At 41.2% G+C, this 12,802-nt stretch overlaps 1 protein-coding gene across 2 annotated transcripts in view; it reads left to right on the top strand.

Annotated features, from left to right (window-relative positions):
- Positions 1 to 12,802, top strand: part of DPP4 (dipeptidyl peptidase 4) — a 53,761-nt gene that overhangs the window by 27,038 nt on the left and 13,921 nt on the right. For both annotated transcript variants that reach the window (XM_072121883.1, XM_072121884.1), the window contains exons 7-14: positions 45 to 119; positions 883 to 935; positions 3,027 to 3,099; positions 5,126 to 5,246; positions 6,428 to 6,588; positions 11,005 to 11,108; positions 11,432 to 11,564; positions 12,389 to 12,427. In XM_072121883.1, coding sequence (XP_071977984.1) covers positions 45 to 119; positions 883 to 935; positions 3,027 to 3,099; positions 5,126 to 5,246; positions 6,428 to 6,588; positions 11,005 to 11,108; positions 11,432 to 11,564; positions 12,389 to 12,427 — 759 coding nt within the window. The remainder of the gene's footprint in view (positions 1 to 44; positions 120 to 882; positions 936 to 3,026; positions 3,100 to 5,125; positions 5,247 to 6,427; positions 6,589 to 11,004; positions 11,109 to 11,431; positions 11,565 to 12,388; positions 12,428 to 12,802) is intronic.

Consider the following 12,802-nt stretch of genomic DNA (forward strand, 5'->3'; position numbering starts at 1 on the left):
CCTGTCATGCATGTATTACTATTCTTATCTTCATGTGTCCCCAGGATAGAAACAATGAGTCATTCTATGAGCTGTCAGAAAATAGGAAATATGCGCTTCTGCAGTACAACTACGAGAAGGTAACGGAGCCTCCAGCACCGATTCCATCACAATGGACAGACGCCCTTGTCCAGCCCAATGATAGACATAGACCCCATGATGGAAACCCAACATGCTTGTCCATCATGTGACAAATCTGTCTTTGTAATGTTTTGCTTTTCTGTTCGTTAAATGTAAAGATCAGCTCAGATGTTAACCCCATTAACCCATTAGGATTTTTTTTTTTTCCTTCTCTTAGTCATAGATTATCAAAATTTGTGTGTTTTTTATAATTTGTCTGGGGTTAAAGTAATTGCATAAGACTGAAAAGCATCCTTCCATGAGACAGTGCCATTCCAGTTCAGAGGCGGTGTGTAGTACTACGGCTCAAACCAACTACATAGAAGGGCTCATTCAAACTGCCGTTCATGGGGACATATTTGTGGCCGTATATACGCCCCCATAGATGGCAATGGCGGCCTGACGGCTGTGTGGCACCGATCCGCTCCATACTCCGCAAAAAGATAGAGCATGCGAGTGTGCGGCCATGCGCCGCTATTTCCTATGGAGGGAGGAGGGGTCACCTCCTCCTCCACTCCAGCACACGGTGGTATACCCGCATGGCGGGCATACCGTATGTGAGTGTACCCTAAACTGTTCTGTCTGTAAAAGATACAAAACTCAAACTCTTTCATCTTCATCCCCTAATATTTAGCTTTTATCTGGTACCTTGATAGCATGGAATGTATTAATAATTAATTATGAAAAATTTCAAATGTAATGGAAAATCTTTCGATATTCTAGGTCTGGAGACATTCATACAAAGCCTCTTACCGGATCATTGATGTAGAAAAGAAGTAAGTCATGTAATTCTACCAACGTCATAGACATCCATCCAACTCTTGGTCAATGTGACTCATTCTCAAATATAAATGATATGTCATACACCTTATACAACTGCTAAAGTGTTGGCCACTTTCAACAAATCTGTTCCATTAAAGATGTTCATGCATGTGTATGTCCCTCTATATTTGCCTGCTTTGATAGTATCAGTATGTAAGGTTAGAAAAAGACATCAGTCCATCATGTCCAACCTATTAAATTAGTCTGTGTTGATTAAGAAGAAAGCAAAAACCCTGCAAGGCTGATGCCAATTGGCCCAAAGCAGGAAAAAATCCTTCACGACCATCAATATGGTGGACAGAATAACCCCCTGGATCAACAGCCTTTCTCTTTTCTTACCATGCCGTTCTTTGCATATATACACAGATTCCTCTCACTGCTCCACACCATCCTTATGGCGTCGCCCAATGTGTCTCTCTTTCCACTGTTCGTCTCCATTGACAGAGACAGGAAAAGAGGAGGGTAGGGAGCAGGATGAGTCATAATCTCCTGCTGCAGCTCCTTCTATTCAGTAGAACTCAGACATGTAAATAAAGAAGTATGGAGGGTCTGCATAAAAGTATGTAGCAGGACTGTTGCTATGTTCATGAATTATCTACAAGGCAGTAAAAGCACTGCTTAAGTAGAAGAGTAGCCAACTCCTTTAATGAACCCTTTTGCTTACGATCTGTTGACCTATTTGGTATAAATACTTAGTAGAAGTTTGAAAACAAATAACAAGTTGGCCTCAAATGTAGAATCAACTACATCATTGGTCACAGATTGGTCCTTCTAGAACTTTATCAATGACTCCAACAAAATCCAACAATAAAAGGAATTATGGCAACTATCCATTATTGTAAATCAACCAGATCTCTATTCACCTGGACTTTTTATTTCAAGCTACGGAGCCAAAAATGTCAATACTTTAGGAAGGAACCACCTGAAACTTTAATCAATCCCATCTGAAGTTCCACCAATATCATTTCATCTGTCATTGGTGTGAACATTACGATCCCAGACTATGGGGCACATTTATTTACCCGATCCCTGCGCAATTCCCGATCCAGACTGTCCGACGAGGATGAACTCTGTCGCGATTCATGAAGATCGTGCGCACGATTTCCTGCATATGTTGCTTCCCTGATCAGGTCTGCCAGAGTTCACCTTCTTCTGTAAGCGCTTGTCTTGCGACAAATATTTAAAAATTTTAATTCGCGTGTAGTCCGAATTCGTCGTTTCGTCCGACGGCCCCCGACTTTTCAGGGATCACGCTGGGGATTGTGTCACATGCGATCGTTTTGTGTCACAATCGTGCCGGCTTTCACTCGGGGAAATTTGTGTTGCATGAAAGCCGGCGCCATTGCGATACAAAACGATCCCCGAAAAGTCGGGAAAGCCGACGGAAATGCGGCCGCGTGACCCTTAATAAATAAGCCCAGTGTGGGGAAATCCTATGATTCTAGCACTTAAGGTTGCTGGCAACCAAACTATGTCATGGAGCCGAAACCTAACTGTGAAAAATACAGCTGGAAACTTAAGCCGTATTGTATCTAAATAATTCTGAAACACCTGATCTCCTGGAGATTATAGGATTGCTCTGGTTGAGTGGTTCAGTATTTTAAGATTTTGGCAGGAGTGCAACCAGACATTCTTACTAAGGTTACACCTTTAACGGAGCGGTAGGACAACTATGCCTCTCCTCGCCAGCACAGCCTACATAGAAAACAAAGAAACTTCTCTAAGCCTGGTGGGTTATCAATTGTCCACCTTTATGGTATGTACATACGTTAATGAAGAGTAATGTGTCTATATCCTTTATTTTAACAGTCACTTACAATAAAATTTATAGTTCTTATACATTATAACCAGCATAATGACTTGTCGTAAAGACACAAACATGTCATCATAAAGCGGTAATTGTGCCGATTGTCCATGCAACATCTCATTCCATCCATTACCTTTGTGGATCTAGTTTATGAGGCCGGTGTATTCTATAAATATTTAGTGGTTTCATTGCTCTGCTTCATGGACTTTATCACTTACTGCCTGTTTTTTTTCCTTAGACAGTATATAACTACAAACGAGCTACCTCACAAGATACAGTATATCACATGGTCTCCTACTGGTAATAAACTGGTAAGTCCATTCAGTTGCCCACGCGTTTCGGAAGCTGACAACCAGCAATGTGAATGACTCTTGTTTCAGGTGTAATGGATTGGATGAGAATGATTGTATTATGTCTCACCAATATGCGGGTATACAGCAGCATAGGACAAATGAGTGGCCAACCCCTTTAATAAACCCTCTTGCTTTCGATCTGTTGACCTATTTGGTATCAGTACTTGGTAGAAGTTTGAAACCAAATAGCAAGAAGTTCTCAAATGTAGAATCAACTACATAATTGGTCAGAAACTGGTCCTTCTAGAACTTTATCACTGACTCAAACTAAATCCAACAATAAAAGGAATTATGGCAACTATCCATTATTGCAAAGGGAATGACTCTCGTTTCAAGTGCAACGGCTCGGATGAGAATGCTTGTATTGGGCCTCACCAATATGTGGGTAAATAGGAGCACAACACCGGATATTTAATTGAAACCTGGTGGTCCATGGCTGCCGAATTACTATAGACCCATCATCGAACAGTAAAACAAATCTGGGTGTTATGAGTTAAAGGGGTGTTAATGGTTTTAGAGGTCCCATTTTTTATTTGCCCAGTGTCCAATGTCCCACCCAACGACCATCTTTGTCCTTCATGTTTTTTTTACACAATGGCTAAGAGTTTCTCCTCTACGACTAATTTTTGAGGTCTGTGGTCTAAAAAGGGGTTGTCCACTAGAACAGTGATTTTCAACCAGTGTGCCGTGGCACACTAGTGTGCCGCGACACATGGCCGGGTGTGCCGCGGGGAAAGTTCCCCAAACTATGGTGCTCCCTGTCTTTTGTTTCCAGGCAATGCGCAGCGATTCGCAGTCACGGCTTCTTACAGTGTAGGAGACGTGTACAATAACACATGCGCAAGCTTTGAACCTCGCACGACAAAATGACGTCACCAAGGCCGGCGTATCATCCTGAGAGCGGAGAGACTCTCGCATTTGCCCACTGCCAAGGTAATGCCCACCAATAATGCTGACTATATGAGCTTTTGCCTGAGTATATGAACTGTTGGCAGAATACTCAGCATATGAGCTGGTACTTTTAGTACTCCAGCAGTATACTGCATATAACAATGAGAAATGTAACATGAGAAATACTATAGTCATGAGGCTGGAGTACTACAAGTACCAGCTCATATGCTTAGTATATGAGCTGGCACTCGTACTCTGGCCTCATGGCCATAGTACTTCTCATTGTACCCCTTTATTTTGCAGTATATGAGCCACATAATAATCAGCACCATATACTAAAAACAGGGAGAAACTGAGAACTGTTGAGGAAGAGCTTCGTGTGTGTCTTTCCACCATTCCTGCCAGGATATCCCTTTTGTGTTTATCGAAACAGGCCCAGGTTTCACACTGAGTAAAATAAATTTAGAATCTATATTATTAGCTATATGTATAATATGACTGTTTTAGTGTCATTTTGTGCTATTTTGGTTGGTGGTGTCCCCCAGGATTTTCTAAGTATAAAAAGTGTGCCACGGCTCAAAAAAGGTTGAAAATCACTGCACTAGAAGACCTTAAAGTCCATGACCATTGCCCAATTTATTGTTATAAATATTAAGGCAAGAGATCAATTTTGTTAATTTTCCTCTAAGCAATTCTAACTGGTGTCCCTAATACTATAATATCGATGGCACATCCCCAGGATAGGACTTCCGTGTCTATTGTCCAGTAGTGTCTTTTCTCCACAAGTATGGTCACTCATACATACAGGGTTAGGCCAACAAAATTAAAATTCGAACATTTTAATCCTAATCTTTTAAACATCTCACTACAATTTTACCCCTCACACCAGTAAAGGGTTAAAAGTCCTCCCCAGACCTCCTAAAATCATCTGCCATTTAAGCTTATGATTCCTTTAACGTATGTGTATACTGCAACATTTTTAATACCTCATTATCTGGGGGTCTATTATACCCAATTCTGACACTTTTTGTTCACTTATTTTTAATGTTTACATGTGTTTTCTTTCTGTTTTTTTTTTTTTAAACCATTTTAGGTATATGTTTGGGAAAATGACGTTTACGTGAGAGATTCTCCGGAGCAGCAAAGTGTTAGAATTACATTTAATGGTGAAGAAAATCTAATCTTAAATGGAGTACCGGACTGGGTGTATGAAGGTGAAGATCTTTTATTTGGTTGTGTTTAACCTTCACATTGTGTATAAATACAGTGACCACCTAAATATAGAGATTTTGTGGTGAGGTGAGAACACAGACCCTATCATTACATGTCAGCAAGAGATGTAGGTGAGAGGCCAAACCAACACATGACTGAGACGTTGGCCGAAAACAAATACATGTGACCCAGGAATAGAAGTTATTTTGATGTCTTCTAACATCTTCCAACATCACAACAGTCTACCGGACAATACTTCCCAATCGGTAGTTCATGAACCTAGCTGTCCTAATCCAAACCTTGGGATTAATCGAAGTGTTTTTTTGTTTCACAAAAACTAGGAGACTTATTTAAAATTTTTAATAAAATCCTAACTTTTTTGTGATTTTAAAGTAATGTTTAACAAACCTACAACTCCTCCAAGAAAAACCAAGAGCCCCAATAGCGCTGTAGTGCTATTGTTATGTTGCTGAACGATTCTTATCAGATTTGTGGTGGTTAGACATGCAGCACCCCCACCAATCAATCAGCTGCTTTTGGTTGCCTACAATGTCGCAGATGCCTACAAAAGCGCTCTCTAGTGGAAATTTATCAAGACCGGTGCATCGGCCTAAAAGTAATAAATGCCGCAATGCTCTTTTATATTACCCTGCTGAAGGTAGACCTTTATGTATTGTACAGGCCTTAAAGGGAACCTGTAACCAGGAGACCCATTTTAGCCCCCCCACAGTCCCCACGGAGCATAGTAGTAGTAATAATACAAATCATAAAGTACGTACACTGCCAAGAAATTTTTGTATAAAAAATAGGTTTTACAGAAAAAAATACGGTTATATAGTACATTTCAATGCCATGTGCTCTGTGACTAGGCCATTCGTCTCCTGGGAGTGGCTATGGAGTAGCGGGGGGCGTTGCTAAGATGGATAATGGGTGTTTTCATATATTTGAAAAGAACATATGGAGGTGCGGTTTTCCAAGGGTGGGGGGGATTGCTCCTCTATATCCCTTCCCAGGGGACGAATGATCTAGTCACAGAACACATGCTCTGTGGGGACTGGGGGGTGCTAAAAATGGGTCTCCTGGTGACAAGTTCCCTTTTAATAATATCTGTGATGTAAAATATTTCTTTATATGTCAGAACTTGCCCTCCTTCTATATAAAAGTGATATTTTTCTGTTTTTAGAGGAAATGTTTTCAACAAATAACGCAATATGGTGGTCACCAAACAGCCAGTTCCTTGCCTATGCCCAATTTAATGAAACTGACGTACCAATTATAGAATATACGTTTTATGGAGATGAATCCGAGCTGTATCCACAAACAATCCATATCCCATATCCAAAGGTATGTACAAACAGCATTATCTGACCGATGGTAATATATATATATATAAAAAAAACTTTAGCCAATTAACACTTTACCTTCCACCAGGTCACATTAAAGGGTGTGAACTAGAATTAGAAACAAGTCCAATTTTTCTCCCCCAGAGACATCCCCACTGTTGCATATTTTTTATATGTGATATTACTGCCATACTGGACCCAACCAAAGGCCAAGTCCACCACTGATCTTGAGATCATTTTTAAAATGGGGGGGGGGATTGTTGTAAACATTTTTCTATTATACATTTTTAAGAAACTTTTCTTAGTGAAGAAATGGGCTGCAATGTTCCCTCTTGTAGAGATCCTTATTCCAGCCTCTATATAGTGTGTCTATGGAGCAGACTATAAGCTTACATCTAATCTCCCAATGATTGTTTACACAGCTGTGAGCAGTGAGGATTGACCCCTACACTTTCATCTTGATGTGTAAAAATAATGCTCATAGCAGACTATAGCCAAGAAGAGTCCGTGTTGACAGGTTCCCTTTTAGTATTTGTCTACTTCTTGGTGTAGGTGATTTGGACTTATGGTAGTGAGTTTAGAAAGTTGAATAACTTGCACGGAATAAGGGTGAAACCACAGACAATGGAAAGCTTGTGCCAGGATTATAATCTTCCAAGTGCACAGAGCAAAAGTATCAAAGTAAACTGACTAAGGGCACATTCACATGGCCGTCTGCGGGGACGTACATGTGGCCGCAAATTTGCGGCCGCATGTACGTCCCCATAGACGGCAATAGCGGCGCGACGCAGATGCGGTGCAACACATGTGTGGCACCGATCCGGCCCTCACTCCGCAAAAAGATAGAACATGCTCGATCTTTTGGCGTGTGTGCGGCCGTGCGCCGCTATTCTCTTTGGAGGGAGGAGGGGCTGCCTCCTCCTCCTCTCCAGCACACGGCGGTATGCCCGCACGGCGGGCATACCGCTGTGTGAATGTACCCTATCATTGACTTTTTCTCCCTATTTTTGCCATAGAAAGCCGTGTCACGGCTGATTTGCATATGGTGCCAAAAGCAGCTGTAACATAACACGTAGCGCACTCATTATATTATACTGCGTCCTTACAGCTTTGACAGCTTAAAATCTATCCACCCAAACGTCTGAGTTACACACAGCCCAATTATGTTTGTCGTGAGAGGCGCACACACTTGCCAGGAAACAACCATTGCACATTTGATGCCAAGTCAGGTTGCCCTGCCAAAGGATTGTTGGCACACGTCCCCCATTCTCTTCCAGAGGTGATAAAACGTCAGGCATATGTTTAAAGCGTCTGTACAACGAATCTAGCAGCAAACGGGGATTGTGTATTGTTACCCAGAATCCTTTGCAATGCTCGGAGGGGCCATATGGTGTCGATTCTGCAGGGAGAAAACTTTTGAAGTGGTTTGGGACATTGTGGCTGGCAGGGATGGTGTATTATGACTCATAATGACAGGGTCGGCTCCAGGTTTCAGTAGGCCCCTGGGCGACAGAGCCTCAGTGGGCCCCTTTGCAGTGAACTTGCATGGTAGCATTAAAAAGTCAGAAACTAAAACAGTCTCCTGTTCCCTAAAATATTCCCTAGTTTATTATACATCATCTTAATGGTTACTTTGCATAAATGGATTAATTAGATACAGCCCCCCATGGATTCCTGATGTACAGCCTTATGTGGGCCCCCCAGCAGCCCTGGGCCCCCGCACTTGCCCAGGTATGCCCAGCACTTTTTTTACATGGTGACGGGAACCCATTAAAATCAGTAACTGAAAAACATTGAATATCACATGACAAAAGTACTTGTAAAGTTAGTTTGTTAAAGGAAATCTACCATCAAAATCAATCATGATAAACCAGGGACATTACTCATAGATCCAGGCACCGGGACAGTGTGAATCTTCTTATATTTGTTATCCATGGGCTCCTTCCTTTTAAAGTCAACTCTTAAAACTATGCTAATGAGCCTAAAGGGCTTGCCTAGCCCCCCGATGTGATCTGTCACTATAGGCTGTTACTCTGTCTCGCCCTTTCCCCTGCTTCCTCGGAGGGGAGGGTGACACAGTGTAAGGCCCCATGTACAGGACAGCATGGAGGTTGTTGATGCGGCCACTCAGTTTGGGTCCAGATCATGACTGCTAAGGCACCAAGTCGGGCGAGTCGGACGGCCGCTGTGCAAAATATAGGACATGTTGTATATTTTTCGTTTTATGGCGGTGGCCCCTTGGCTTTCTATAGAGAAGGAGAGGTGAAGAGCGCACCCAGCCCCCATGCTTGCCCAAGAGGTTTCTTATGCACGCTCATGTGCAAGGTGTCTTAAAGTCTGTAAAGACCAATCACAGCGGGACTGGGGTAGTCTCATTAGCATAATTTTTAAAAGTTGATTTTAGAAGGTAGGAGGCCATGGATAACAAATATAAGAAGATTCCCACAGTCCCGGTGCCCCTGGTTTATCCTGCTTGAATTTGATGGTAGATTTTGTTAAAAAAGACATCTACTACCAGGATGAAGGTTTGTAAAGCGAGCACACTGAGATACTGGTGTGCACCCCTCTGTCAGGTTTTTGCTTCTTAGGATCTTGAAAAAAAAGGTTTTAAAAATGATGCCAATGAACCTGAGGGACTCTGGGCTCCATAGATGTCAATGGAGACTAGATCTCCCAGGCTAATTTGCATAATTTTTAAAAACCTTTATTTCTTACAAACAATGCCATAAGGAGCAACAAGAAGAGCGGATCCTGCCACAGGGGGCACACACCAGTATGTCAGTGTGCTTGGTTTACAATCCTTCATCCTGGTGGTAGATGTCCTTTAACATTATGATTTGGTATTTATCAAGTTCCATTCCTTCCCTGCTTGGGCAACTGAGTAAAATGTCTACGGAAGTCTATGTCTTCTAGGGGTGTTCCTGATAAACTGGGTTAGTACTGTACCTTGAAAAATTTGGATCCCCGCTGTCCCCCCCTGGTCTCTACTACTCCCTTCAGTGTTGACTTGGCCTCAGTGATGACATCAGGGGAGTAAATAGGAGAGGCTGGGCCCCATAGTCAATATCTGCATGTGGCCCCCCTTCCCCTTAAAAAAAAAAATGTACATATTTGTACAGATGCGATTATACAATCACATACAATTACACAGTTATATACACACATTTATACACTCATATATACACATAAAGTTCTACACTCTCTTTTATATACTCGTACACACACATACATGTATACATTTATACACACACATATTTGAACGCCTATATACATTTATACACTAATACATATAGTATATACAAACTCATACAGTATATATGCACAGTACAGGCAGTCCTTGGGTTACGTACAAGATTTGTTCTTAAGTTGAATTTGTATGTAAGTCAGAACTGTATACTTTATAATTGTAACCCCAGGCAACATTTTTTGGGTCTCTGTGACAATTGGATTTTAAAAATGTTAGATTGTTATAAGAACCAAGAATAACAATAAATCTTAATTACAGACACCTGTGATAACTGTTACAGCTGGTTATTGTAGCCTAAGGCTAAAGTACAGTAACTTACCAACATCCAGAGGTCCGTTTGTAACTAGGGGTCATCTGTAAATCGGGTGTTCTTAAGTAGGGGACCACCTGTATGTAGACATCCAAACATTTATACACACATACTGTATAGTACATACACATCATATACATACAAATAGCATATTTAGGTCATATATTTATACATACAGTAGACACTCACCGTATATACACAGACATGCAGTATAAACACACACATATATATATATATATATATAGCAAATACACACATACAAACAGTATATACAGCATATACACACATACATATATACAACACATACATAGAGCAGATACACACATACAGCATATGTGTGTGTATATATATGGGGCCAGCAGGCAGATGGCTGTGAATTTGGACAGGCAGGGGGAGGGGGTTGATTGGGTGGGTGAGCGGCTCTGGTCAGCACAGCAGTTACAGGGGCCCTGCTACCACCAGTGTAATGGGGTCCTGTCTGCTGTGCTGACCAGGTCCACTCGCCCACTCGTAGCCATCAGCAAGGAGAGTGAACCCAGGAGAACAGTACAGATAAATTTTGGCTCCGCCATCCATCCCGGGCCCTTGAGCAGTGCAGGCCCCGTAGCAGCTACTACGGCAGTTGTTACACCCCTGATCACATGAATACCATGTGACCCCCTCAACCAAAGTCAAATAGGCACGGGCCTAAGTAACACACAAGTTTTTTGAACCCCCTGTCAACCTGCAGCCATAGTTCTCCCCAAACAACCTACAATACAGTGACCCCCCCAATGTGCAAATGAGGATCAAAACTTTTACTTTGCAAATATTATAAATCTCATTGATTTGTTTCACTCATTCAAAATTCTGCATTGTAGGCCGGAACCAAAAATCCCACGGTGAGATTATTCGTTATAAATACTGAATCGCTGAACAATTTAACGACTGCAGAAATTTTAGCACCAGATGACATCAGATCCGGGTAAGAAGCAACGCTGAGGGTATAACTAATACCAGGACCTGTACTTTAGAGAGGTCACATTTCAAATATTCCAAATTGGATTAAAAAGGGTGTCAGACTCCTTAAGACGTCTCTGCTTTAGAAAATCATGTAATTTTACAATTCTGGAGCTTTTTTTGGAGATAATATAGTTGTAATACGCCCTCTGGTGGTCTGCTTTGTAAAAGCAGGTAAAAATAGCCAGAATAAAGTGAATGTATCCTCTGAGTTGTACATTCTACGTTTCTAGCTTCAATTATCAGTATATTTTATATTCCAACTAATATCTGATGTTCTTGTGCTAGAGACCATTACTTGAGCACCGTGACGTGGACGACCACAGACCGGAGATTCGCCATCCAGTGGCTGCGGAGGATTCAGAATGTCTCGGCCATTTCGATGTGTACATTTGATGACCCCATGTGGAACTGTCAAGTAGTATGTCCATTTTATCTGTTTTCTGATTTAGTAAATTCATTAGAATCTTAAATCTTAATTAGAATGGTTAATCCCAATAGTTGAAACATTAGAACTTTTAAGATACTTATTTCCTTTTGCTACATGTTTCACGCATCACATCTTAAAGGGGACCCCATCACCTCAACTGACATGTCTGTCTTATTAAATACTTGTTCTCCCAAGAATTTTGGACGTTCCTGTTTTATAACTTAACGGGCTTGGCCACTTTTTAACCTCTTCCGTTAGACATGTCTCTACATGTATATGTACCTCTACCTTTGCCTCCTTTAAGAGATTCAGCCTTTCTCTGTTATCACCATTTTGTCCTCTCCATATATACACAGCTACCTCTCTCTCGCTGCTCTGAACCGTCCTCATAGCATCTCCCACTGTGTCTCTCTATTCACACTGTCCTCACTGATAAAGACTGGGAGAGGTGAGGAGGGAGGAGCAGGATGAGTCATAATCTCCTGCTGCAGCTTCTCCTATTCATCACAGCTCACACATGTAAACAAAGAATCACAGAGATTCCATGCAAAATACAAAAGTAAGGACTGCTGAATGACTTGATGAACAGAGATTATCCACAAGGCACATGGGTGACTGAACTAAGAGTGCCCAATCTCTTAAAAAAGTAACAGGGTGATTTGGGACACTAAACCAACTATAGGTTTTTGTGGACCTTTTGTGGATATATTGTGCACATTACATACATACTAAAACACTACTTAATATTTAATTGTTTTATTCAACATCCGATCATTTTGTTTTATATGATTTCTCTCCTTTTTTCTCCGATGTAGAACGGATATGAAGAAAGCACAACCGGCTGGGTAGGAAATGTAAGTGATTGCATTTAGAAAATAACAGATATAATTCCACAAAAATTAAATGTGGCTTTCTTTTCTGAGAATTATACTTATTTTTTTACGGATGGATTTTTAATGGGTTTTTTTAAAAATATAAGAATTCTACTGCATAATACAGTGACATTATACACAAGCGGTAGATTTTGTATATAGTTTTATAGCAAGTAACTGGATTAATTGCAGATTCTATATAGGATTACCCAAAGCCTGGCGCAAATTATTGCAAAACTCTACAGAATTCAGGACGCCTGACATAGGTGCCTAATATACTAAGGGCCTCAGGCGGCGGGCGATAGTGGGGGCACATCATTATGCACCAGGTCTTCATAAATTCAAAGTTTTTTCATA

The sequence above is a fragment of the Engystomops pustulosus genome, chromosome 8 (genome assembly GCF_040894005.1).
Source record: "Engystomops pustulosus chromosome 8, aEngPut4.maternal, whole genome shotgun sequence".
Classification (NCBI taxonomy): Eukaryota; Metazoa; Chordata; class Amphibia; order Anura; family Leptodactylidae; genus Engystomops; species Engystomops pustulosus.